This window comes from Penicillium crustosum (assembly GCF_028827405.1).
Source record: "Penicillium crustosum strain IBT 35664 chromosome Unknown utg000001l_segment0_segment0, whole genome shotgun sequence".
In the NCBI taxonomy this organism is placed as follows: domain Eukaryota; kingdom Fungi; phylum Ascomycota; class Eurotiomycetes; order Eurotiales; family Aspergillaceae; genus Penicillium; species Penicillium crustosum.
This window is the reverse complement of record NW_026623122.1, coordinates 7,463,168-7,488,397: the sequence shown is the minus strand read 5'-3', so window position 1 is coordinate 7,488,397 and position 25,230 is coordinate 7,463,168. Positions and strand designations below refer to the sequence as shown.

Here is a 25,230-nt window from a genome sequence, read left to right as displayed (position 1 = left end):
AGCTAAATACCTCGGTGTCCTTCACGGCTCCTACTTTCTCGGGGATCGGAATATTAAGCTTCTCGCATCCAGTCTTGGGGGGCCGAAGACTGACTTTTGGGTGGTTGGAGAGCATTCCTGTTGACTTCGATAACGAGCCTACGTAAGGAGCTCTACCTGCCTAAGGTCTACATGGAATGGTTGATACCATGTACGATTTAATAGTTTCTTGTGAATGAAATCTCCTTTCTTGTTAATGGCCCCGTTTTTGGTACGGATCCATGGATAGTCAAGATTATTAGTAAGCCTAACAGCTCGGATGAGAACTATGCTACCTGGGAGCGACAGTCGGTCTGCAATGAAACAACACACGGCATGACCGTGCGTAAATCCGCCCATCACAAAGCCCCGATGCCCTATTAAGCAGGAGACTTGAGAGGCACAGGACTGAATAGAGACAGGGTGTGCGGCATTGGATGTATGGATATCTAACTATGGGCGGTGAAGGAAAGTTGTTGTTGCACCACGGACAATATTCCAGGACTAAACAAAAAAAGGCACCCCGCGGTTTGTGGGACTTCAAATTGATATCTATCTAGGACTGTCTGTCTAAATTATTTTATAGCTAAGATTCTACATTTTTGTCTTAGTCATTCCACCCAACTCGTCTGGCTATCAATTTGACGGCATATACCAGACCCAACAGTACAGGAACCTCGATGAGAGGCCCCACAGTTGCAGCAAGAGCCTGGTTGCTATCCGCGCCAAACATCGCCACCGCAACAGCAATGGCCAATTCAAAATTGTTGCTTGCAGCTGTAAAGCTCTGCACAGTGGCCAGCTTATAGCCGAAACCTAATTTGTATGCGACAAGGAGGGTCGCAAAGAAGATGATCAGAAAGTAAACGATGAGCGGTGCTGCGACTCGGACCACAGAGACGATTTGGTGGACCACATGGCGGCCTTGCGAGGCGAATAGCACAAGGATTGTAAACAGAAGGCCGATGAGAGACCATGGGCTAAGCCACTTCAAAAAGGTTTCATCGTACCATTTCGCAGAAATTCGTCGGAGCACGAAACGGGTGAGGATTGCAGCCCCGAGAGGTATTCCGAGAAATACCGCAACACTCTGGGCAGCTGTTGAATATTCAAAAGTGACTGAATCGCCACTGATGACGCTGATGAAGAAAACACCCATTGGAGCGAAAAGAACCATCTGCAGGACCGAGTTGAGAGCGACGAGGATGGCACAGTATTCGTTATCGCCTCCAGCTAGCCCTGTCCAAACTAGGACCTGATAGAAGATAAGAGTTAGAATAGTCTCGTTTCCAAGGGTGAGTTGCTGAGTGGTTTAGACCTACCATAGCAATGCACCGTGCCAATCCAACAATGATCAGTCCCTGTCGCAATTCTGGCTCGTCGGGCAAAAACGCCCAAGCCAATGCCAGCTAATAAAACCAAGTCAGTGATAAACTTCGTGTCATGTAAATGTTAGAGTTACGAACCATGAGGAAAGGGGCGATAATCCAATTCAGAAGAATACTGAAGGCCATCTGGATCCAAATCTCCTTCGCTCGGAAAACATGATGCAGGGATTCAAACCGAATCTTGCATAGGATAGGGTACATCATGACAAGAAGTCCCACAGCTAGAATATTCAGTGAGTAAAAACAACAAACGTTGGGAGTTGTTTGCACGTACCGATTGGAACGGAGACTCCTACGAATTTTCCTCTTTGCAGGGCAGGGCCTGTGTTTGGGACAAAGTTGCCCAGGATGATTCCAATTGCCATAGCAAGAAAAATCCATACTGCCAAGAATCGGTCGAGAAGACCGAGACTTGAGAACATAGATTGTTTCTTCGATGGCTCATCTGGAGAAGAGGCTTCATTCTGCTTTTCGATGTCGCATGCTTTTATTTGGTCATTGGGAGGACTGGAGACATGTGAACATGCTGGTGGGCGTATTGATGCCATAGTGACTAATCGAAATTGCTCGATTAGTGACTGATTGAGTAGACGATTGTTGGAATTCAATGAACGTACCAGACAGCAGAGCATGTTTTATATTCGTCCTGAGATCTTTGGAAATAAATGGTGATGATATGTCACTGGCAGGCGCTGATTGGCTGAAGGATCAGACTATGGAATTCGAAGGGTCCACTTCCCGTTCGTCACCCGAAGAACCTTAACCAATCAGAAAGCAGGAGTGACATTCCTCCCAGGCGGGGTATTCGGGGTATTCTACCTGCATAACAGTCCGAGAAGTGTCGAATATCGCAATTCTTAACTTCAGAATTTGTCTTAACCACTATGTCAGCCGAGATTCCATGGCATGCTGCATATCCCGCACCAAGGGGTGCAGCACCATCCATATCGCGAGAAGAGCTATTGCAATGGATTCGAGAGGGTAAACAAGCAGGCAAAGACTTTCTACTTGTTGATTTGCGTCGCACAGACTATGAGGTATGGGCAGTTCGGAACACATAGTGATATTTTCATGCGCTGATGTGTCAAAAGGGAGGAACGATCCGAGGATCATTGAACTTGCCAGCCCAGAGTTTATACCCTACGATCCCAACATTATATTCTCTGGTATCGAACAGCAGTGTGAAATATGTGATTTGGTATTGCGGTAAGCCTTACACAATGAATATAATAGCATATTTTTTGAAACGCCAATACTGATCTATATTCAGGGTCATCTGCCGGCCGAGGTACTCGTGCATCAGGATGGTTTGCGGATTACCTCGAAGATCAACAGGATACAGAGGTCAAGAGCTTGGTTCTCTCGGGGGGTATTAAAGGATGGGCTGCGGCTGGTCCAGACTATACGTCCTTGATGGATGGGTACGATGCCTCTGTCTGGACAAAATAGAAATATTTAGTCGAAATAATCAATCGTATGATACGATATTTGCGGTCATCTTTCGATTTTACCGAAGGATCTCAAACCAGCTGCGTTAACAAGAGAGCCCACTCGAGTGTTATGAAATGCTCGAGCACATTGCCCAATCAGGTAAGCCACACGCCCCGTCTCGCCAGATGTAATATACTATACCAGCTATGGAACCATGGTCCAACGGTTGGCAGGAAATGCCTGATCCCTGATATGCATTAGATTTATTATTCTGCATATAAATGCAAATCCGTCTACGACCCGAATAGTGGTACTCAAGAGTATAGTTAAGCTCATAATTAAACTAGTGGGGCCCGCCATGCATAGACAGGGTTAACCCTGCACAGAGCCTCAATCCAAAATTCTTCGGGATGCCTGATCAAAGGGGGGTAGTATTGTGTGTATGCAGTATTTAAGAACAAACAGGGTATCTTTGGAGCTATTGGTGTCCGGGAAGACTGTTACTCATTTCCCCAAAGGTTGCTTGCTGGTGCATTTCGTGAAGTCGTTCTTCAGGATGTTAGTAATATGGCCGATACCGTAAACAAGAAATAGGAAGGGTACTGGGACTAGGTACCTATGATCAAACCATTCAATTATTGCCGAGTTGAGGGTGAGAATGTGCCCCAGAGAGGTTCTTATCTAGGGATTCGTGCCGCGCTTCTTCTTCTTCAGTTGTAGGCTCAACCGGAGCCGGAGCAGCGACCTCACTCAAGGTCCCATAAGATTCATCCTCTATATTGTCATCCCCAGTCTCTGTGCGTGGCTCACTTATTGGTGGGGGACCTGAATCTTTCTTACGGCCACAGGTAAGTACCTGGCGGAGTTTGGAGGCAAGTGTCATATTCTATCCCGCAATAGATGAGAAAAAGGCCGAGGATTCCATATAATATGAGAGAATAATTTCCATAGACGTTCGCTATCTCGAAGACATTGGAGATATTACTGTTTTGGTGTTTGGCCACTGAGCTACGTCATGAATATGAAGGGGTGAAGAGGTCATCGGACGCGTTTCCGAGTTGCTCAGCGGTTAGTAAGATAGTTAAAAATTGTCTATATGTGTGGTTACACTCGATCGAAAAGCCAAGATGGGTAGATTAGTTCTAAAATAGTTGATATGTTGTAGAATGTCTCGCTGTCCGCGTTTATTCGGAGCTAACGCTAACTCCGATCTTGGCATTCGACCACCTCCCGTCTAAACCTTCTCACTTCTTACCACCTCGTTTCCTCAACTACAGCTTTTTAAAGATGACTGCCCAAGTTGATCACCCGCCAGCTCTCGAGCAAACAGCTTCAAGTAATTCGGGAGACATGTTGGATCCCGCGGCTCGAAGACGACTCCAAAATCGCCTCAATCAACGTGCGAGCAGTAGGTGGCACTCTTATTCGCCACATCCGGCCTTTCAAGTATCAAATATTCATTCTAACATTATATATAGGAAAAAGAAAGGCGTTAGAGTCTAAAGGCAAACAGAAAACGCCAGATAGGAAATGGATTGTCTATGTCGATGATTCAAACATCCGAAAAAGAAGCACATCTACTGATGGAGCAACAAGCCATCAAGTTACCCAACCATCGTCGCCTCTCAATCAAAATAAACAAAATCTATCTTACCCCAACTCTTCTCGGCACGATAAGCTTATGAATGAACTTTATGGAAAAGCCATGCATATGATTGAGAACCCCGTTCTCCCACGCAATCCCACTTTTTACGACGCCCAGTTCAATATATTTCGCGCTCTGTTAATCAATGCCAATCTCCTGGGCCTCACATTTGATCTTCTCAATGAAGACCTTGCGTCACAGTTCAACCTCGTCGGACCGTTGATGTCGGCGGTACATCTCCCAGCAAGCCTGTTTCCATCTCAGAAACAGAGGAAGATTATCCACCATCCCTGGATTGATTTAATTCCTGTGTTATCTCTCCGGGAGGCTCTCCTGATGAGGACAAATGTAATTGACGAAGATGAACTATGCTGCGACTTTTATGGAACTTGTGGACCGTCACAAGAAGTAGAAGTCGGGATTCGCGTTTGGGGCGAAGCTTGGGATCCATTTGCTTATGAGCTCTCGGAGACAATCATCAGGAAATGGAAATGGATGGCAACAGATTGTCCTGACATAGTCAAATCTTCTAATTACTGGAGGAGACAGCGAGGGGAAAAGCCTATCGTGCTCGAGATTGAGTGATATTTCAACCTATATATAATAAACAGATCAAACTCTTCTCAACTCCAAATAACCTATAGAGAAAACTTCTCTTGGGTCAGGTTCTCGCTTAGATCCCAGAGTTTGGTCCAGTTGCCTTCGTCGTTGATATGGGTGTGCAATTCGTGGTCTGAGACTGCGTTCTGGCTGAGGTATGAGCCGTTGTACTCTGAATATGGACATGATTAGTAAAAGAAACTCGAGATGCAGGCTTGGCAAGGCGTTCTACTTACCTGCGATGGTAGGGTCAATCATTCCTGTGATGACTGTAGCGGCTCCTTCTGAGGTAGTAGTCCATGGGGGAATTTCGATTGGCTTTCCATCCATGTCAACCATGGCTAAACATGTCGTTAGTGAGAATCAAAGCATTTAGCAAAAGAGCCGAACATACCTCCGGCCTCTTTCCATTCGGCGACCTGATCCAAAAATTCCGGAGGGCAGTGTCGTTGCAGACCAGTTTGAACAGCTATATATTCGTCAGCTATACCCATTGAATCGGCAGAAGAACCAAGGCATACCACCAGGATCAATACTGAAAACACGGATTTTCTCGCTCTTCAACTTCTCACCCAGTCTCTTGACAAACATAACCCTCGCAGCGTTCGACTGGCCATATGCGACCATAGGGTCGTATGTCTGGCCATCCTACAAGGAAGTAGAATGTCAGTACTGCTAAACATAACCAGTGAATTAAACTCACACTGAAATTAACGTCATCGAAGTGGATCTTCCCTTGTTTGACCATGGACGAGGCCATGATAATCACAGACGAATCGGGCCCTGCGGCACGGATCTTCGGTAGAAGCAATTTCACAAGCAGGAAGTTTGCCAGGTAATTGACTCCTAGTTGACTCTCAAATCCATCTTTTGTCTTGCTGTAAGGCGGGAACATTACACCGGCGACGCAGACAAGGTGGTCGATGTGAGACACATCTTTCAGCTCTCCGGCAGCATTTCGCACGGCGCTCAAGTCACTCAGGTCCAAGTTGAGAAAGCGAGTTTCCACATTTGGCTTGGTGGACTTGATCTTTTCTCTAATTCCTGCCACTTTTGATTCGGCACGGGCACTCAGGATGAGTAGCTTTGGATCGGCGGCGGAAAGTTGAAGTGCGAGTTCGCCTGCAATGGAGTCGTCGGAAACGCCGGTGATGAGCACTACGAAAGGAAGATGTTTCATCAGCATTCTTATCCTTAAAAGATGATGGGAATCTAGACTTACCTGTCTTCCCAGCAAGGGCCTTGCCATACTTCTCGAGGACGACCTCGGAGCGGAGAACTTGTTGATTGTTGGACATATTGGGTGGAGGTGTAAGATTTAGAGCAATGAAGAAAACAAAGAAGCCTTGATTGATATGTCCTCCATTTCAGCCAGATGAAATGGTCCGCTTTATATGTTTTCTCTCGGTGATAATGGGATTAAGTGTCCTTCAAGTGTATTGTTGGTATAGTTCGGAAGGACCAACCAGCGTCCACAAAAATCTCCACTAGAGCCCGTATCGGGTTAGCTCACTGTCATCAAGGATCAAGTCCATCAGGGTGTTCTTCCAAATTCTTGGATGAGTAAGTAGAAGATAATGGAATATAGTAGAAATATGGCATTTGAAACTATCAAGGAGGTAAGATGAAAACTCCGTTAGTTCCTACAAGTTATGCCCTATAGCCGAGATTAGATGTAATATCAGAATACGTCCAAGTATGATATATGATAGAATTGCACTTCGCCATAGATGATGGTAATTCCTATGTAGACGATAGGTTGCTTCTTGAATTTAATTGAACCAAATTATACCCAAATTGAGAGGATATACAGGGCCAAGCGTGCGCACAAAGCCGCCTGGGTCGCACAGGTGGGATTCCTTTCTTCATTATACAACTGGAAATGAATCACTCTGTTCAGTCACGTTCTCCCTCAAACAGAGAGTACCGTCTCATTTGGAAAACACTCAAGAGGAACAGCCGTACATTTGGTGGAGTGGAAGGGTGAAAGTGCTGTAGTCGACTCCCTCCGTTCGTTGCCTTTTGTGGGTAATTACCGATAGCTCCCTCATTTCTTAGATAGATATAGGCGTCGTGACTAGCGTCTTCTAGTGGAAGAGTTTGTAACAAAAAGGGGCCTAAGTTCTTTTAGGCGAAGACTTGAGGTATGGATTTTGAGCCAAGACGAGAAATGGTAAATGTGATTATTAGATTCCAACAGGAGGCTAAACCAGAGCCACCGGCCCAATTGTCTACAAGTATCTAATACAATGCGCCAAAACCAAATAAGACAAAAGGTCATCACACATATCAGCGGACGCACATGAAGTAGTAGCAGTACCCAAGACAGTATGCTCTAGAACCACATGATGCCTGCAACAAGACCGATCACAACAGCCATACAGCTTCCATGAAGTTCTTGGGAGTGCCGACCAGCAGCAGCATCGGTGGAATCCTCAGCGCCAACCTTTTGTTGGGGCGGTGCTTGCTCGGCTGGGGGGAATGAATCTTGCTCCGAGGAGGCGTTGGGAATTGTGGGGTTGGGTATTAATGATGTGGGAGCCCCTGTGATCCACTCCGGGAGGGAGATCGATTTCGCATAATTTGCTCCTTGGAGTCCGACGCGTTTTCCAAAATCAATGGCGACATGACAGGCCTGCTGACACATATCGCGAAGGAAGGCAGGAAAGGGCAGTAGTGGCTCCAGGATGCTATCGGATGAATTATTATATGACGGGATGCTTGGAGATTCGTTTTCGGATGTTGGGAGAGATTCGTTCATGGTGATGGTAGGATATGGATGCATCGAGTCTGCAACTAGGCTGCGGTTGGAGAATGACGTGAGGAATGGGTAGTCGTCTAATTGCTGGATGAAATAGGTTCTGAATGCGCGGGCTTTGCGACTGAATGAAAATGAGGATTCGCGTGTGAAGGATGAAAGTCGACTTTTATTTGCGACGGTGGTTGTTTCGCTGGCCGGGATGGGAGCGGCATTGCCAACGCGCGCGGTAAGCGGTTGGCGATTTCCTCGCGATCGATGTGACGCTGAAAGAATCCATGATTTGCGAGGCTCGCTGAGGGTATGTGTTTTCGGTGCTAATTCGGTGACACTATCTTGAAGCAGTGGAATCTCTGGAAAGTCGAATTGGTTAGTTAACTCGAATGAGCTTGAGCTTGGCGGGAATGGGGACATACGACGAGCTGCACCGGTGTAGAAGCTGAAGTCTGCGAACTTCGAGTGATACAGATTAGGTAGTGATGGCACCAATGTGAGCAGCGAGAACACAATGAGAATCAGGAGTGGGAGAGCGCCAGGTTTATCCAAGCTGGACCACATCGTCCCTGCTCCCCGACTCCGTCCGGGAGCTTCCAAAAGTTGTGTTAAGGTTCAGGCTTCACGGGAATTGAGGAGCAATAGAGACAATTTCACGGCCATGGAGGGAATAAGCTCGGGTGTTTCGCGTTTCAATGCAACGTTCCGTAGGATGCAGCGTTTCTGCAGAGTAACGCGCCGACGCGCAGGGGGGCTGGTGTATTTGAAGTGTCACCAGGAAGATTTGTAGGAGCTGGGAAGAAGAGAAAAGAGAGGAAATTCGAGATGCGGTGGATTCAAGTGGATTCGACGGGTTAATAGTCGAATGAAACACGATAAGGAGCCCTCGGGGTAGGTGGATGCTATTTCTTGGCTTCTCTCTTTTTTTTTTCTCGCACAGACTGAGAGTATGACGTCGATGACCGTTGTAGTACAATCACTTGGACTTATTCGAAATATGTTGTTTGATCTGAAGTGTACAGAATGGCCCCTCTATACTGAAAACGTCGAAGAATGTTTCCCACGTTGGCCCCCATTTTGACAGGAAGTTTTCCCTTCCAAGAATGTTGGCCTGAGGCACCACTGTCCCTGGCAACGTGTCGATCACTCCAAAACAGGAAAACAGGATTTTCCCACTTCTCTGGTCATTCCAGCTTATTTCAGCCCTAGTCAATTAAGCCATTTAGTATTTCCGCAATACCCCTCATGCATACTATGATGTGAGCCAAGTCCATCGCTCGAGGCAACCGGTTAATATTCCACCAGTCTCGTCGCAGCTCCATGGATGCCTTTGTGAGTAGCACAGCTATTATCTTGCAATAGCAAACGAGGAACATTTTAAGGTTGCTTCACCGTGTTACTAAGTGGCCAGTGTCCCACAAATGTACAGTGAAACAGTTTGAATTAACCCCCAAAGGGTGTCTATCTTGCTTGGATTGTAGAGCATAAGGTGAAAGCGTAATGGTCATATACACAGCTGGCTACCAAGATAACAATGAAATTCGTATATGAAGTGGAACGTTCTGTTATTTTAGATCACCATCGGGTTGCCATCATCCAATAAGTCATCCTCCAGCGAGACGTCCTTCGACTTTGAGGGGTCCGTGGTGGAGTAGGAGGGCAAAGCCACAGTCTAATACAGGCTACCCTCTCAAGTTGCTCTTCAGTTGTCTCGAGCTGCGACTTCAGCCTTCAGTAGGTATTTATTACCTCTATATCTCGAGTGGCAACAGTATATATGTAGTTTCCGCTTTCCAGGTGCTTTCTCCTAATCATCACGTCGGTCACTACCTGCCCAAGGTGTTCTCAGCTTAGTTTCATCATAACCATGTTCTCATCGTTGCTACTTTTCATTCGGGTCGTTATATGGCTTCAGAGCGAATAAGTGGAAATTTGTTTCATAGTTTTTCAGTCTCATTGTACGAGGTTTCGATCATTTTTCTATGTTTCCGTTAGCCGAGGAGTAGAAGGATGAAGTTATCCGAATCTTGAATGGTTGGTACGGGTTGCCAGCTAACTTATAATCGAGTGAACAACAGAGATACAGGGGGATGATCAATCTGTTTACCGCCGAGGTCTAACTGACTGGAGACAAGCAAGCAGGGCCTACCTTGCTGTCTGGATGCGTCAATGTATCACCTCTCAGAACTAGCAGCGCTGCCATCCGGCAGCTATCCCAGATGGATAAAAAAAAGGCATCTTTGATTACGTCCACTTGTGCAATCTGGCACTTGGTAATTTTCTCCCTGTGGGAAATATTCCGCAGGCAACCTCAGACTTCAATGATCAGATTTGCCTGGTTCAAGATAATATATGGATATTTTATGTGAGATAGCAGTTAATGTCTTTTTGGATGGATACGGCAAAACGAATAAGGTGTACAGACAACCTTTTTACGTATAGCCAAAAAAATAATATCTGCGTGGTCATCGCAGAAGCTTCACCCTTCGCCCAATATTCTGCTTTAGCTACTTGCCCTTGCGATCCCTCTGTCCCTCACTCATCTCGGAGCTATAGCTAGCGTTGCCAGAAGAGGTGTAGTATAAGTATAATCTAGGGCATAATCTAGGGTTGTTTTGGATTTACCATTTGATCTAGTGTTGAGAATTCCTATGCCGCAATATATTAAAGAATGTTTTCCCACGCTGTTCCCATTTTGATGGTTCGGGGTTTTCCCAGACTCGAATGTTGGCTTGAGCCATCAATAACTATTCCAAGGTTCCTGGCAACATCGTATCGACCACCCTGAGATAGAAATAACATGCTTTCCCGCTCGAGCGTCCTTGATTTATTTCAACCGACTTCATTAACTATTATATTGATTCGTGCAATATTATCTTCGAGTTTACACTTCTCATGCATGATATGATGTGAGCCAAGTCCATCGCCCGAGGCAACCGCCAACGTCCGATAATAATAGCAACTGATCGGCATTATGATCCACCACGTGCACCGCCCTACTGATATCATTTGGTACTCGCCATCCCTGTCTGGCTTGCCGCTTACTTATGGAGTACGCTATGCCTTTCCTTTCTGTTCCTATTTGGGGCTGTTGCCACTCGTAGATCACTGAAAATCCCTTCCTAGATGAATTGTCAAAAAATTGGACAATACTGTAAACAAATGAACATACAATAGAGAATATCCTAGACAGGGTTGTGTTCACCATGACACCGCAACAACTTGTGTCAAACCTCACCTATGCATCATGGTAGGTTATAACCAGCATCAAGATCATGGATAACTACGTTACATTCAGCAATGCGTTTACAGCGACGATGAACTGCTTCAAGATTACTATTTCGCAGCTTTTGTCGGCTTCACCCCCCACAACGAATAGAAGGAGAGCACTAAATTGAGGCCCTTAGCCAAGTAGCCCGGGCGATGCTGAAGCTTAGCCCACTTCCGGATTCTCTGCCGGGAAGGAAGAGGAGAAATGTACCACGCCAACCTTAAAGTAGGAATGCTAGCCAGACAGACGAAAACGTCGAATCGAAGGCTGCACAACCAGAACAGGTTTCGGGTGGGAAGTATCGTTAACAGGAAGGAGCGAATATGGCCGGGATTTCCATAAGATGCCGCTCGGTTGCTTCGAGTCACTAGGTGGTGACATTTGAAATTCGATGTCTAAATTCAAGCCCGTGTCGGTAAGTCTGGTCTGAGGCCTCATATGAAGATGGCATTGATAGGCATCGATGTCATATCGGACTAGTTAGGTGGATCGTTGGAATTATTAGCAAACTGTAAACGAAAGAAGGCAAAGCAAATGAGAAACAAAGACTCACAAGACTTGCGCATGTCTTGCCTGCTAGTGTGTAGGTCTTCTCATAAGAGTTGACCGAGGAAGCTAAAGCAGCGTATAGTCACTGCGGCAGCCCGGACATCCTTAATGCTGTAAATGAGGTTAGCATTATTATTTTCTCTATAACCCTGGGATCCTCGGTAACTCACAAGCTGGAAACTCACTCTAACAATGCGTGAAATGCGATTGTGTCCGCGAATAACTTCATACTACCATAAGAGAGAATTCGAGATTAGCAAAACCCCTAAAAAGATGATCTCGAAGACACAAGGGATACTCACTAGTCCAAATTTTCCACGGGCTCTAAAGCAAGGTTGAAAGAGCCTGGATGTGACCGCATCACGGACTCAATTGCCAGATCCTACAATGTATCTTAGGAGTGGCTTTCTGGTAGAGGCGTCGAAGTCTTCTGAGAATTTTGGACCCCTAAGTCGGAAATCCCACAGTCAAGAGCAAGAGCAAGAGCACAAGTTCTATCTTTTCTCGCCTTTAGCACTGGACTGTGGAGGAAATCATCGCACCAGAGCCCTCGTAGAGCGACGAGTGGAACCAGTGCAGCCTTATGCCATGGTGTTGAAGACATTGAGCCCGACAACCTTTGGACATCAGCTGCACCAGGGTTGTGGTATCCAGTAGATGGAAGTGTGAGAGATTTGGGATCATGGTATATAGACAGATTAAATATTTGATATAGAAGAACATCATTCTTAGTCACTAGAATCGGGGATAGATGGATGTCAAGTAGGCATGACGGTATAAAAATTGAAATCAAGATATTTGAGGTTTATCGTACCCCACGCCACCTTTTATAGCACTGAACTATTGGCGCAGGTCAAACAAAACAAAGGCTTGCCACGTGTAATGTTTGCTTTTCTTCTAGAATTTCACATATAAGTAGCGCGGTGATATGCATGCCCACCATTACAACAACCTGTACAACGCAGAATTGATTTCATAGAGCGCAAAACATGTCATTCCTTCGTGAATATTCAATGAAGGTCATCAAAGCGTAGCGTATATCTACAAATATCAAAAGAGGTGCATAATGACTATGTACACACATGCTTATTGAAAGCAGAAACCAACAGAAAACAGCAATACATAATCACATATAGAAGCAATATATTTCAGAGCACAATGACAAGAATCGGAGCACCAGCTTTTCATTAATCATGCACATTTCCATTTCCATCAAATCGGATTAATCATAGAAGCATCAGGAACAGCCGGCTGGCTCATTCCCACACGAGTCCCATCAACGGGGGTAGATTTCGTAACCGGCACTGGAGAGACGGTAGTCGGCACGCTAATATCCATATGGCTGGGCGAGCGACTACTGCGACTGCGTGAGCCACCGCCGCGGGAGATACTGCTCCCCGGAGTGCCGGTACTGGAATTGGGTTTCCCGCCGCGTTTGACCATCTTGCCCAGCACACTGACGATCTCTGCGGCGTCTTCGAAGCTCTCGTCGTCCATGCCTTCTTGGGCATTGTAGACGTCTGCGATGGCCTGTTTTGCGAGGCGGCGGCAGGCGACAGGGTCTTGAAGGCAGTCGTATAGATATGCTGCGTATTCGAGTTTGACCGAGAGACGGAGGGGGTGTGAGCCTGGTAGTAGTTTGTCGGAGAGGGCTGCTGCGTGGTTGAAGCACGCTGTTGCTGTGGCTGTGTAGTCTAGTGGTGGGAGGAGGAAGGAGGAAATTGGTTCAGGTGGCTGGACTGGTTGCATTACTGGTAGGCCGGGAGGGCGGGATGTTGGTGTTGAAGTCATATTCACTTTGGACTTGTGGGTGTCTGAGACGCCGAGGGTGGTAAGGGCATCTATGCCGTATATAGAGTCATGCTTGAGGCGGGTTGGCATGTCGGTGTCGGGGGTGAAAATTGGGCGATTGTGGAATAAGACGAAAATATGGTAGAAGGAAGCGCGGAGTTTGTACGCGAGCACTTTTAGCTCGACATACCTGTCTACCATAGGAAGGATGTAGCCCTCCAGTATTAGTAGGCCTTCGCGGGAGAGCCATATGATGTGATGGTACAGCTGGAGAGATCTTGTTTCACGTGTTGTGTCGAGGCGCCGCAGTTTGCGGGCTCTAAGTAGCTTTTTTGATAGCATGACGGAGACGCCGAGGATTTTGTATAGCATTGCCGAGAGCAGGGGGCTTTCGAGGCCCATGACGGCCGCGAAATTGCCCAGGGCTTTCTGGTCCACTTCAGAGGAGGCCATCCATAAATCCCACGACCCAGGAATTGGGGAGTCTAGGCAGATAGAGTCAGCCATATTGGTCATTGGTCTCAAGCAACAGGCGAAGTGGAGGTTCAAAGAAGACCAATTGACCGAAAGAAAACTCAATCGCGAAGCTAGGGATACGCCAACAAAGAAGGGTATAGGCGAAGACAGCTTGGACTTACCGAAAAGCGCGCAAACAGAATTTCAAATAATAACCAAACGCAGCGACTGAATCATGCTCCAACCACGCGCGTATTCCCAAGCTGCGGACCAATTGATCTGCCAAATCAAGATCTTGGCGCCCAAAAAGCTCAGACTGTTCCAGCGACGCGCTCAATCCAAAAGGCGTAATTCACTGAATATCCGAAACCAAGAGCAGCAAGTTCGGTGCAAGCTGCAAGGTTCGGCGGGACCCGAGGGGGCGGCGACTGTTCAGACCGCGGAGTATATCACAGCCAATGGCTTTCGTTCCTGGTGCGGGTAGCAAATCCAATAGCGATAACCAAATGTATATAACGTTCCAATCGTATTTTTGTAGACACAAGTGCGGAACAACGCTGTCCGATCAATCGAATCAATATTTCCCGTTTCGGACTAGTGACGGCTGAGTTCCGAATGTCGTATTCACACTGTATCGTGGCTGGGAATTCGGCTAACAACGCAAGGAGCAGGCAATGGAGTGACGGAGCTCGTGGCTGGATTGCAAGTAAACTTGACGCATCGTGTGGCCGGCAAAGTAGGGGGGGGCAGAGGCGAAATGCGAAATGCGAAATGCGACGATTCTGGGTGCCAGCGAAGTCTGTGCGGGGAAGGAATTGGGAATTGGGGACTGTGTCTCGGGTATGAAGCTACTAGCTCGGGGGCTCGAGCTAGGAGCACTAGGGGGTTAGAATTGTTATTGTAAGTGTTAGGGCTGCTCGTATGGATTCAAAGTCCACAGATTAAAAGAGAATCAGAAAATTGAAAGATTTTCGACGTAGAAATGCAAGGCCATGCTAGCTGCGTGGGGATTTCCCCTGATATGACGAAGAGATCGGGTTGGAAGATATGCGTAAGGATGGAGTACTGTAATAGTAATTATTTACTAGTCTGTCTTGAAGTCCCACAATAATCAACAGAATTGTATGAAATTGTGAAAAATTGATTACAGGTGTGCTAGAAGTGGAGGTGGTGCTCTATTTGTATAAAGTCTACTACGTACTATGAAAATAGGGCCTGTGCAATTGCGATACTCAGTGGCAAGTCATCTCCCTCTGGTACAATCTAGCGAATGCTGTGCTGTCCTGCACTAGTCTTGTTTTTGCGTGCGATGTTAATTTGAGCCTGTTAACTAAATGGTGATGACGGGCTTGCTACGTGGCAGCGGCTCAAGGCAAAAAAACAATTAGGGCAGCATCGTAGATTGGCTGGGAATTTACTTATTCCAGGACCAGTCTCCCCAGCTAAGTGCCCAAGTCCTCGGGCCAGACTACTTTGAATGTACCTGGGCATTTAATCTAAACCTTGCTAGCACGGACTGCCACGCTGGCAGTGGCTGTGATTGTGGGTATTGGGGGTAATTGTGGTCGCGATGGAAATCCACCTATGTGATGTGATGGAAGTAACAAGTTTGTAGTGATCATTGTACAACATCTATCTATGTACTTAAGGTACTCCGTACATAGACATAGGAACGAATAATATATTGATGAACTGCAGTTCTATTGACGTTGTGTTCCCATTTCCCAAAGGTACAGTATCCAACCTGTTACACCGCCAGATGCCCTTGCTGATCGCCCAATTAGACAAGTCCATTGTAGAATTGTAAAAAGTTGCAGATAATGTGGAATTTGATAATTTGGGGGTTTTTTTATTTGCTCTACTTTTACTTCAATCTTGTGTTCCATATCCAACATTGAACGACGGCCATAATCTAGAATAACATCTTGTGATAGCACAAGTCTCCACTGTATAAGCCTGAGATGCAAGCTATGTATCGTGAATGCAAAAGTTTCCAAAGAGAAAAGAAAGACGCTAAAGCAAAATCACTCTATTCATCCAGGTCATCAACTGGGAAGCCAACAAATGCGCGCCTCAAGAAAGCCTGCCACACGTTGTTCACTGGCTTTTTCTTAGCAACAGACCAATCAGCGTCTTCGCTATTGGCGTCGGTCTGTTTTGCTTCGGCTTCTTCCTCGCCAATTCTGGCAGCGAGTTGGAAGAAGCTGCGCACTGTCAGGTCTTTCATTTGATACACGTCATCGCTTGTGGTGTACTCGATCTCGTAGTCGATACGAGGATCATCGCCTCGTTTTCCTGCCGCGATTTGTTCGTGAATTTTTGTTAGATTCGAGTAGTATTGCGTGTAGCCAAGCAAAGTGAACGCTTGGTTGGAGTATGCAGGACCCGGAGGAGCGGTTGGGGATGGGGGCTCGGGGACTTTGAACTTGGGCTTCTTTTTCTTGCCCTTGCCCTTCTTTTTCTTCTTCTGAATTCCGGGGGCAGCCAGAGAATCATCGCTGGTTCCCGTTGTATCAATCGCAGCATGGTCGAGCCCGACAGTGGTATCATCAACCTCATCTGTGAGCAATTCCGCCCTATGTGCGACATCATCCAATCCCGTCACATTGTAGTCGATCACGCGTAGGCTAGGGAAGAAGTTCGGTACCAAACTGGGAGCTACGAGCGATACACTGTATCGTTCTGCCCATGGGCCCCCAATCTTGTCCAAGAATTTTTGCTTCTTCTTTTCCTTCTTTTTACCCCCCCTTGCCTTTCTTCGCCGTTCCAACTTCCGAGAGATCCTCCAAATTCGATAGGGAGTCAAGGTCCTCGAAAAGGCCCGACGGAGGAGATGGCAATGAGGACCATTGGTTTCGAAGCGACTGGAGGTAGTCGGTTTTTGAGTTGATCGACACCTTCCCATCAACCTTGGAATCAATATTGACTTTGTTACTGTCCTGGAGCATGAAGTGGTCGATGTTCATATGGCCGTAAAAGCTACCGACAACAACGTCACGGTACTGGTGCATCCAGAGCGTATATTTTTGCCAGCATGTCTCATCCCAGTTCTTTTTCTCGCTCGACCGGGCTGGGGGGACATGGCCCATGAGGATGGCTTTCATGTTGCGACTGCGCAGTATTTTCAGCTGCACCCGCAACCACTCCATGTGCTCATATCCAGGTTCCGACTTGGCGTCGCATCCATCCACCGCACTGTTGGAATCGAAAAAGTACATGGTGTTCAAGCTGATGACCGCTAGCCGACCGGGGACCACCTCCGTGGTGAACCAACCGCCTTCAACGAAGGTGTGACGCTGATCTTCTGGGATGAATGGTTTCCATATCTCCGCAAAGCGTTTTGTCCATTTGTTGGGGCCCTCGTTGAAGATGTTGTGGGGCATAATATCATTGTTACCGAATGTCGGGATCACAGGGATCGAAATCTTGGGTGCGGCATTCAAGGTCTCACGAACCTCCTCCTCGCCGAAAATGCTAACCCATTTTTGAGACAGGAATACATTCAATTCCATGATCTCATCTGCCGTGCGAGGGAGCTTTTCGTCATTATCGTGTCGGGCAGAATCGCCGGTCCAAATTACAAAATCAATCTCATCCTTCAAATTTTCTTCGATCCAGCGAAATGTTTCGTTCACAAGTGATAGGGGTGAATCGCAATCTGTGCCCTCAGCCCCAAAATACCCCGCGGGGCCTTGACCACGGTGGCACGAGCGATCGATCGAGGTTCCGGGTTTGTAGAGGCGGTCGGGATGAAAATCTGTTGGTCAGCATGGGGCAGACACACGAAGGTAGAGAACTGTCCCCTCACCAGTTATATGCAAGAATCGCCCGCGTACAGGTTTGCGCAAACCCTCCACCAGTTGCCCAGGTAGCTCCGCTGGACCAAGATGGCCCAACGGCTGTTGCCCCAAGGGGCTGGCGGAGATGGCGTCGGCAAAGAGGCCCAGCAGCAAGAAAATTGACTGCATGAGTCCTCTAAACCAACTGGTACATCAAGAGAGAAGAGTGAAAGTCGAAAGCTCGGAATATTTTGCGCAAATATCTTATCTGCACGGTCACGTCACTAGGCGGGCGCGGTAGCCGAACAACTTCAAGAGACAACCAATCAGAGACCGATGGTGAATTTAAGGAGAAACACTTGAAAGATGAAGAACGTGTACGGAGTAAAAAAAAAGATCTTATCTATACCTTATGTATTCAAATCACTTAAATCAGTCGATCAAAATGACCTGATCACCCGATTAGAGTTAGGCTACTATCCCCAGATCGACATATGGACATATGAACATTGCTCTGTCTGCTCATGCGACAGCCAATGACTCCATCACGTGCCCAACCTGTAGGGACCTTGGGGACTTGGGTCTCCATAGGTTGGTACTCCATAGTTAACGATCCTTTTTGGTGCCTAATTTTATTCTAGTCCACAATTATTATTCCGATTTTTGGGCCTATCTGCCAACATTAAATTTTTTATAGAAATGACCACATTTCATCTATCTCACCCAGTCTGTAATAAAGTTTTTTTTGTATCCCCCGGAATTGATTATTTTGGGCAGGAGATCGCATGACCAAAATTACTACTGGCAGGTGAGGTTTGCGGAGATATTCACAAATATGATCTGCATATATGTAAATAGATGATTAGATTGAGGATGACTTGTAGTGACTCACGGCACCGTCATGTGCACTACATAAGAAGGCCCATTAGCAATTTCCCGTGTAATTATTCCTCTTCAGCAAGGTTTGCTTTAACATACACCATCCTCAGAACCGCTTCGAACTAAGTGTGCTCACCAAGGACAATCTCAGTGTTTTCACTATCTACATAGGTTGCGGTGGCGACCAAAGCGGGCATAAATCCAGATGCGCTGCGGATGTGGGCGCGAGCGCCAGGCTACCGTAGATAGGCAGGGTATTTGAAAATCAGGGGCACTTAGTATTAAGGATGCTTGGTGGCTCACGATGGCGACAAACGGATCGAAATAGTTCGTTCCGGCTATACCAGGACAAATCCGTTAGTGATATGTGACAATATCCTAGGCAGAACTTCGAGCTGGGACCTACTTGTCTCTAACTGACCGCGTATGTCGGCCTATAGGCTGCCAGGTCAGCATCATTCATGGTTCAATTTCCATTCATATGAGATACACACGTAAAAATTGAAAGCGAGTCTTGCCCCTCGGGAACTCATTGTTACCATATCGCGGTCAGTGAAACCAAGAATGGAAAATATGAATAATGGTGGAAAAGGTACAATCAGTTTGATAAAAGTGATGTAAGTCGAAAGTGATGAAAAAGCGAGAGATGGAGAAAGATGAAATAAAAGAAAGAAGAAGGATGGGAGGGGAGAAATGAAAGGAAGGAAAGGTGGAAGAGGATGTGGAAGGTGCATATATATGCCCAGCGGACAGGCGTCTGCACCAAATTTCACACCGGGACTTCCTCCTCAATCTGAGACTTAAAGTGAGCAATCTATGTGGCCGTAATGGAAGGGAAACTTCAACGCTACTTATCTCAGTCTTAATACCCATAACAGATCCTGGACTCTGGCTATATAGTGCTATAAACCATCTTGTCACTTGATCGAATAGAAGATTGAGTTATATATGAAGATAACGTGAGACATATCTGACTTCAGCAGAGGGAATATTTAAGCATGTACTTCAAGTTATTATGATGGGGCAATTGACACACGTAGGTATCCTCTATGCGCAGAACCAAAAAGAAGAGCAAGCACCAAAGCTTTAAAAGGTAGAGAGCACTTGCGGCCATAAATTTATGTATACAACCTCATGAAGACTAAGCACTGGACAAAGCCTATTACAGATAGGCAGGGATATTAGAATGATAGGGTAACTCAGCACGGGGATTCTTGGTGGCTTACCATAGCGATGCAAGGTTCAAAGTACGGTGTTCCGGCTGTGAAACGGCGAAACCGTGAGTGATCTAGTGACAATATCGAATGAACAGCTTGGAAGAGTGACTTACCGGCCTCCAACTGGCCAAGAATATTGTGCTGTAGATTGCCACTGTTAGTGTTATGCGCTTTTCACATGTTATTGATATGGGATACACACCGACAATATGAAAGCGGGTCTCGGATATGGCAGAGACATTTTGGTGTTGGGTGAAAGTTGGAGGTATTCAAGTGATAATGTAATTAATAGACGTAGATAGCGTATATGAAGAAAATGATGTATTGGATATCTACTTCAACGGAGGAAACATTTGAGTATGTACAGTCTTGGCAAGATAATTTCCAACGTCATTATGGTTTTGCAGTTGATACATGTAGATATAGGTAGAATATTTAGTTATACGTGTGAAAGTGGAAGGGAATGATGAAGGAACTTTTCAAGATAGAGAACACTTGTGGCCATGGATCCATTTATATAGCTTCATGAAGACCATAACAGGCCACAAGAGATGGGTGGGAAGGGAACCGACAAATCATTCATAAACAGACAAAGGCATAACAGACTGCGCGGTGAGTACTTGAGTTCAAGTGGAGGGCCATGAAATAGCATATTACGCCGAGAGTGCCCTTCAAAACATGCCTTTAAGGATATTGTTTACAATTCATGGATGCAAGACACCATAAGACGCTCTCTAATAGGTCATAGCTAAGTGGCTGACGGCTTCGGTACTTCAAGGCTATATTGATGTCGATATCTAGAAGAGACTATCAAGCGGCAGACTAAACAAGAAGAAATATGGAGATGGGAGGCTTGTGAACATCTAAACGCCATAGTAAGTAGAAGACTGCGGAAACAAGGGTATGATGAACTAACTATGCCAAGCTTCCAAATTCCTATAGTTACTAACTTGCCTTGTTTTATTAAAAGGGATGTAAATCTCCTGAGTTAATGGTCATGGATGTATGGACAGATGGACCTATGTTATTTTACAGGTCAGGTCTATCATTCGCACACATGGAAAATGAAGGCTGATTTAGTCTTGATAGGCTAAACCAAAAAACTTTGAGGCTTAGGTGTTGAGCAACTGCGCAAGTCTTTCCTTTAGCTCCTTTGCCGCAGCTGTCTGCTCCCTTGAAACCAGCAGTTCGGCCTCTAGAGCTGAATTTCTTTCTCGTAGCTCACTGATTTCCTTGTTGGTACTTTCAGAGTTGGTGGCATTCTCTCGCAAAGTGCTTAGGTCTCTCCTCAGAGCCACTTGAGTTTGTTCGTGAATTTTGATGGTTTGAGCGTATTGGGTGTTTTGGGTACGTAGCTCCTCGATCTCTGCTCGGAGCATGGCGATTGATTCGAGTTCCTGATAAATCACAGAAAGCGATGCATCCACAGTAGTTGGTAGCGTGCTATACCGCGATTTCCGCCCACGTCGATTGCCTTGAGGGCTATCTGTAGCGGTCTGGAGAGCAAGCGATGCATCCGCATCACCGGGCAGCGTCCCATAGCGCGATTTTCGTTTACGTCCAGTAGGTTGGAGGCTCTCTGTAGCGGTCGGACCAGCAGGCCCTGGATATGTTACATCGTGGCTTGTATCTCGGTCAACTGCACTAGGTTGCGATTCTCCTAGAGCGGGTTGGGTCTGAATTCCCCCTCGTTGCAGTTCTAGACTTGATGTAGGACCTAGTAGATGAGAAATCGGCGAAGCATTCGAGTTGGTCTCATTGGTTGCATGGCTGGGAGGATCATGGATTTGGGCGGGGGCAGGCTGAGGAGAAGCGGGTGGTGTAAGCACTGGAGGTGCTTTGTCCCAGCCTCGACGGACGCATATCAAGCAAAAAAGGTGGTCATATGAATTACGTGCGCAGCCGGCGGGTAAGCACTCGCGATGGAATGCGAGTTTGCATGTATGACAATTCTCGAGACGATCAGACTCATGGCAGATGCAGCAGTAGTCCTCGCGCTTTGAACCAGCTCCTATATGTGGTTTAGTTTTCGAGGGCATCTATTGAGATTTGCTTCGAAAGAGAAGGGTACGCACTTCTCCATTCTTTGTATTGTTGGATTTGGGAAGGATATGGCTGTTCAGCAACGCTGGCAACTATCAGAGCCCAATTAAGAGATCGGGTTGTGTCGTTTGTGTCCAAATCAATACTTTGGGTTTGGTGGACATCTCGATTATTGCCCTGATCGCCAATCTCAGGGGTCTCCGAGGAGCACAACATGCGACGTTGTCTTTTGCTTCGCACACCACGTGTCGGGCTTTTCGGCTGCACCTTCGCCTTTCTCGGATTCTTCACCGGCATTTGGTTTATTGATGTAGGGAGTATATGGATTATAGCTTGAAATTCAAGGCTAGCCAACGGGAAGTCACCTGTCTCCGGGCCCAGGAGTGGTTGAGCAATTAATAATCAAACTTCAGATCAATTGATGACAAATCAAGTTCCTTCCAAGGTTGGAATCCATGGATGGTCAGGTGCAGGTCGTGTGATACACGTTTTGAAATATTGTATTTGCATACAGCCCTGGAGGGTCCACGGGTGCATATTAAGTTTAGTCAGATTGTCCGTTAACCTTGGAACCTTTCAAATTCTCGTTCGCGAACTTTTCCGTACGAATGACAAATATCATACCTGACACCGTCCATGGATACCCGTACATTGTCGTACTGTCACATTTTTGTCACAATGTACCCATTTATAAGTTTGTATATGGATCTAGCAGTCGGGCCTCAATTGTACGATCAATTTTCCAGGCTTTTCATCTTTTTTTGTTAATTTTTCTGTAATCTACCTCGTCCCGCGTATGCTCTGTCTTCCTTCATCCCTCCATTTCCTGACCATGCTAGAAATCCTCCGTATCAAGAACATTCATTCACCCAATCCTTCACGGTCATAACCTGTGCAAACAATGGCCAAATCAAGTCCGTTGCCGCATCAATAAGCTCTTTCGACCACCCAGCAGTAGCGTCTTTCCTGTTGAGACAATGTATCAGTTACCCAGATCGCTTGATTCAATGAAACGAAAGGAATCCTTACAGCATTGTCACCTGGTATCCCCTATAATGATAGCCCATGAGTCAGTTATACTTAAAACAATGCTTGCTCGTCCTTAGCTACTTACAACTCGTAGGCATGGCGCGCAGTAGATTCAAGACACGTGTTGGCAGTTAATCCCACAAAAACCAATCTCTTAATCTCACGTTGTCGCAACTGAAAGTCCAGGTCGGTATTTGAAAACGAACTATATAGGATGGTAAGTTATCAGTTCCTTCATGCATGCTGTCTGGTGAGCTGAATATGCATGTTTCTTACTCGCTGCACCAGTGGCGGCTCACAACCACATCACCATTCTTTGGGTCTGGCTCTAGGCCTTCATAGATCTGAGAACCAAAACTTCCCTCCTCAAACAAGCGTACTTCTTGCTGGCGGACATGGTTCGGGGTCATATGCTGCCATCCGTTGTAATGGTCTGGTATCCACTGTTGATGCAAACCATAGTATATAGGAACACCATGGAGACGCGCATTTGCAACTACCTCTTTTAGGTGATTGATGGTATTTTTCTCATCAAGGTCCTTGAGCGCCGATGTAAGTTTCCCGTCCGAGTGGAGGAAGTCGTTGTAAGGATCGATCAAAACGATAGCTGTTCCTGATGGGGCAGACATGATGGTCTCAGCGTACTGATTTCGTAGTAAGATTGTCTTGCTAAAATATGGGGTTGAAAGTTACCTTGGATTCAAGAGCCAGCAGACCACCCTATTTATATTCGCCATGTTGAGATTTCTCCCCAATGCGTATCTCACAACCCTCAACCGTACTCGGGAGATGATGACCAATCTAAAATGACGACTGGTCCGCATTGATGAGAAATCAACAATTCGAGCCATGCAGGCCGCGTGTAACAACGATGTATCAGCATTTAGCAGAAACACCTGGGTAGGCAGATTACAGTTTCTGTGTTACGATTGATACATGTTTCTAACCTTGGAAGGTCGTGACAGGTTAGAAGTTGGGAGAACCCTGAAAGATATCCGTGAATGACGGTAGCATGTCATATTGGAAAAGTGTTACAAGTTTCTTGACCTCTCTCCGAAGCCCTATAGGCTGGATTTATGGATCCATGGATGTCTTGAGCCTTGTTGTGTATGTATTTTGTAATTGTATTGGGGACGTTCAGTCATCAGAACAATCCCGGGTCCCTAACATGCTGACAAATTTAAGGAAACCCCAGGTGTATTCCCGAGGTTGTCGTATTAAATGACCAATTTAAAATCAAGCTAATATTCCCCAAAGGTCTACTAGTTATCTTTCTACAGCTCTTTGTATGGGGAAAATCGTCCAAAGACAAAATATAACTAAACACGACTGGATAGCTCTACATCTAAACGAGTAATGAGCAGTTTTGTTCTGACACTGGAGTATGACACATAATATGATGATATCTCCAACGTCTGTCGTAGCTTGGCATCGTATAGTGGGTAATTTGGTCGGTATCCAGTGATATGATCTGCTGCAGAGTCCGAAACGCCTAAGGAACTGGCAACAGGTCCTAGTAGAGCACCCTAGGTCTTTCCGGGTCCACGGGTGCTAATATGGCTACGGTAATTTTCGCATATCTTGCGCTCCGGTAAACAGAATTGTATAACAACTTCGCAGCCATGGAAAACTCGAGAGGTATATGGTTAACGGTGGTTTTTTGGAGGATATCGCCGGGCGCAAAATGCATTCTGCAAGTAGGGATGATCCGAGATAGTGTTGCTGGATGGTTTCTGCTAAAATTCTGCGTCATCGCTACGATATTTCCCCTGGAGAGGTTATCGTTTCGGAGAATTACCAGAGAGTCGCAGAAATAGAAAAAAGAGAAGTCAGTGTTTCATGGATTCTTGGCGAGTAGAGGAGCTTGGTAGTTTCTGAAGTATCAGAGGTAGTAGGTTCTCCCTTCGACTAGGGGAATATGTCACTGGTTTGTTAAATTCGCCCATAACATGAACGAAACTTGCAAGAGGGATAAACCAATTGGAGGGATCCAATGTTGTTGATCACTAAGGGTTGGTGAGAATAGCAAAGTACCTAGGTAGAGATTTGTTCGGGTCGACGTGTAGACTGTATACGTACTCCAAGGTTTGGGGTCGTCATCATAGACTTCCATAGCGCGGTGCCAATGCCCAGCGAGGCTTGACTTTATGACTGCTCCGTACGGAGTATTCCGTATATGGCTAGGACCTAATCATGTTAAACATTTGAGAGCTTATAGCAGAATATACCTGAATAATATTGATTGTTTGCGAAGGGTTCAATGTCGACAGCTTCCAAGCGCCGATCTAAGTTCAATACTGCCATCTATATGGTACTGCGTATTCTGTACCTAAAGACATCCCATATTGACCCAATCTCCCCCAAATATTAGTCTGGTGAGTG

General features: G+C 46.2%; 11 protein-coding genes across 11 annotated transcripts; 3 read left to right on the top strand and 8 right to left on the bottom strand.

The window, feature by feature from the left end:
- Nucleotides 1–625: 625 nt before the first annotated feature.
- Nucleotides 626–1,954, bottom strand: N7487_002811 (arsenic resistance protein; the record flags this gene model as incomplete). The annotated part of the gene is made up of 4 exons (XM_056870558.1): nt 626–1,273; nt 1,341–1,427; nt 1,485–1,627; nt 1,681–1,954. The coding sequence occupies 4 exons, from the start codon at nt 1,952–1,954 to the stop codon at nt 626–628; spliced, it is 1,152 nt and encodes a 383-aa protein (XP_056735342.1).
- Nucleotides 1,955–2,290: 336 nt separating this feature from the next.
- On the top strand, nt 2,291–2,855 carry N7487_002810 (putative arsenate reductase (Arc2); the record flags this gene model as incomplete). Its single annotated transcript, XM_056870557.1, has 3 exons — nt 2,291–2,443; nt 2,498–2,612; nt 2,677–2,855. The coding sequence occupies 3 exons, from the start codon at nt 2,291–2,293 to the stop codon at nt 2,853–2,855; spliced, it is 447 nt and encodes a 148-aa protein (XP_056735341.1).
- Nucleotides 2,856–3,468: 613 nt separating this feature from the next.
- N7487_002809 (uncharacterized protein) lies at nt 3,469–3,720 on the bottom strand (the record flags this gene model as incomplete). The annotated part of the gene is made up of 1 exon (XM_056870556.1): nt 3,469–3,720. One exon carries the CDS (start codon nt 3,718–3,720, stop codon nt 3,469–3,471), a length of 252 nt encoding a protein of 83 aa, XP_056735340.1.
- Nucleotides 3,721–4,004: 284 nt separating this feature from the next.
- N7487_002808 (bZIP transcription factor) lies at nt 4,005–5,067 on the top strand (the record flags this gene model as incomplete). Its single annotated transcript, XM_056870555.1, has 2 exons — nt 4,005–4,245; nt 4,316–5,067. Coding segments are annotated over 2 exons (993 nt in total), but the record flags the coding sequence as incomplete, so codon positions are not given.
- Nucleotides 5,068–5,120: 53 nt separating this feature from the next.
- On the bottom strand, nt 5,121–6,380 carry N7487_002807 (uncharacterized protein; the record flags this gene model as incomplete). The annotated part of the gene is made up of 6 exons (XM_056870554.1): nt 5,121–5,254; nt 5,319–5,423; nt 5,477–5,551; nt 5,604–5,730; nt 5,786–6,240; nt 6,305–6,380. 6 exons carry the CDS (start codon nt 6,378–6,380, stop codon nt 5,121–5,123), a joined length of 972 nt encoding a protein of 323 aa, XP_056735338.1.
- A 1,037-nt stretch (nt 6,381–7,417) lies between these two features.
- N7487_002806 (uncharacterized protein) lies at nt 7,418–8,398 on the bottom strand (the record flags this gene model as incomplete). The annotated part of the gene is made up of 2 exons (XM_056870553.1): nt 7,418–8,193; nt 8,257–8,398. 2 exons carry the CDS (start codon nt 8,396–8,398, stop codon nt 7,418–7,420), a joined length of 918 nt encoding a protein of 305 aa, XP_056735337.1.
- Nucleotides 8,399–12,041: 3,643 nt separating this feature from the next.
- N7487_002805 (uncharacterized protein) lies at nt 12,042–12,311 on the top strand (the record flags this gene model as incomplete). Its single annotated transcript, XM_056870552.1, has 1 exon — nt 12,042–12,311. The coding sequence occupies one exon, from the start codon at nt 12,042–12,044 to the stop codon at nt 12,309–12,311; it is 270 nt and encodes an 89-aa protein (XP_056735336.1).
- A 555-nt stretch (nt 12,312–12,866) lies between these two features.
- On the bottom strand, nt 12,867–13,961 carry erg27 (the record flags this gene model as incomplete). The annotated part of the gene is made up of 1 exon (XM_056870551.1): nt 12,867–13,961. One exon carries the CDS (start codon nt 13,959–13,961, stop codon nt 12,867–12,869), a length of 1,095 nt encoding a protein of 364 aa, XP_056735335.1.
- Nucleotides 13,962–15,930: 1,969 nt separating this feature from the next.
- Nucleotides 15,931–17,869, bottom strand: N7487_002803 (endopolyphosphatase; the record flags this gene model as incomplete). Its single annotated transcript, XM_056870550.1, has 3 exons — nt 15,931–16,573; nt 16,644–17,658; nt 17,710–17,869. 3 exons carry the CDS (start codon nt 17,867–17,869, stop codon nt 15,931–15,933), a joined length of 1,818 nt encoding a protein of 605 aa, XP_056735334.1.
- A 3,019-nt stretch (nt 17,870–20,888) lies between these two features.
- N7487_002802 (uncharacterized protein) lies at nt 20,889–22,116 on the bottom strand (the record flags this gene model as incomplete). The annotated part of the gene is made up of 2 exons (XM_056870549.1): nt 20,889–21,787; nt 21,852–22,116. The coding sequence occupies 2 exons, from the start codon at nt 22,114–22,116 to the stop codon at nt 20,889–20,891; spliced, it is 1,164 nt and encodes a 387-aa protein (XP_056735333.1).
- A 554-nt stretch (nt 22,117–22,670) lies between these two features.
- Nucleotides 22,671–23,477, bottom strand: N7487_002801 (cysteine hydrolase family protein; the record flags this gene model as incomplete). The annotated part of the gene is made up of 4 exons (XM_056870548.1): nt 22,671–22,785; nt 22,849–22,869; nt 22,934–23,053; nt 23,125–23,477. The coding sequence occupies 4 exons, from the start codon at nt 23,475–23,477 to the stop codon at nt 22,671–22,673; spliced, it is 609 nt and encodes a 202-aa protein (XP_056735332.1).
- Between the last annotated feature and the right edge of the window lie 1,753 nt (nt 23,478–25,230).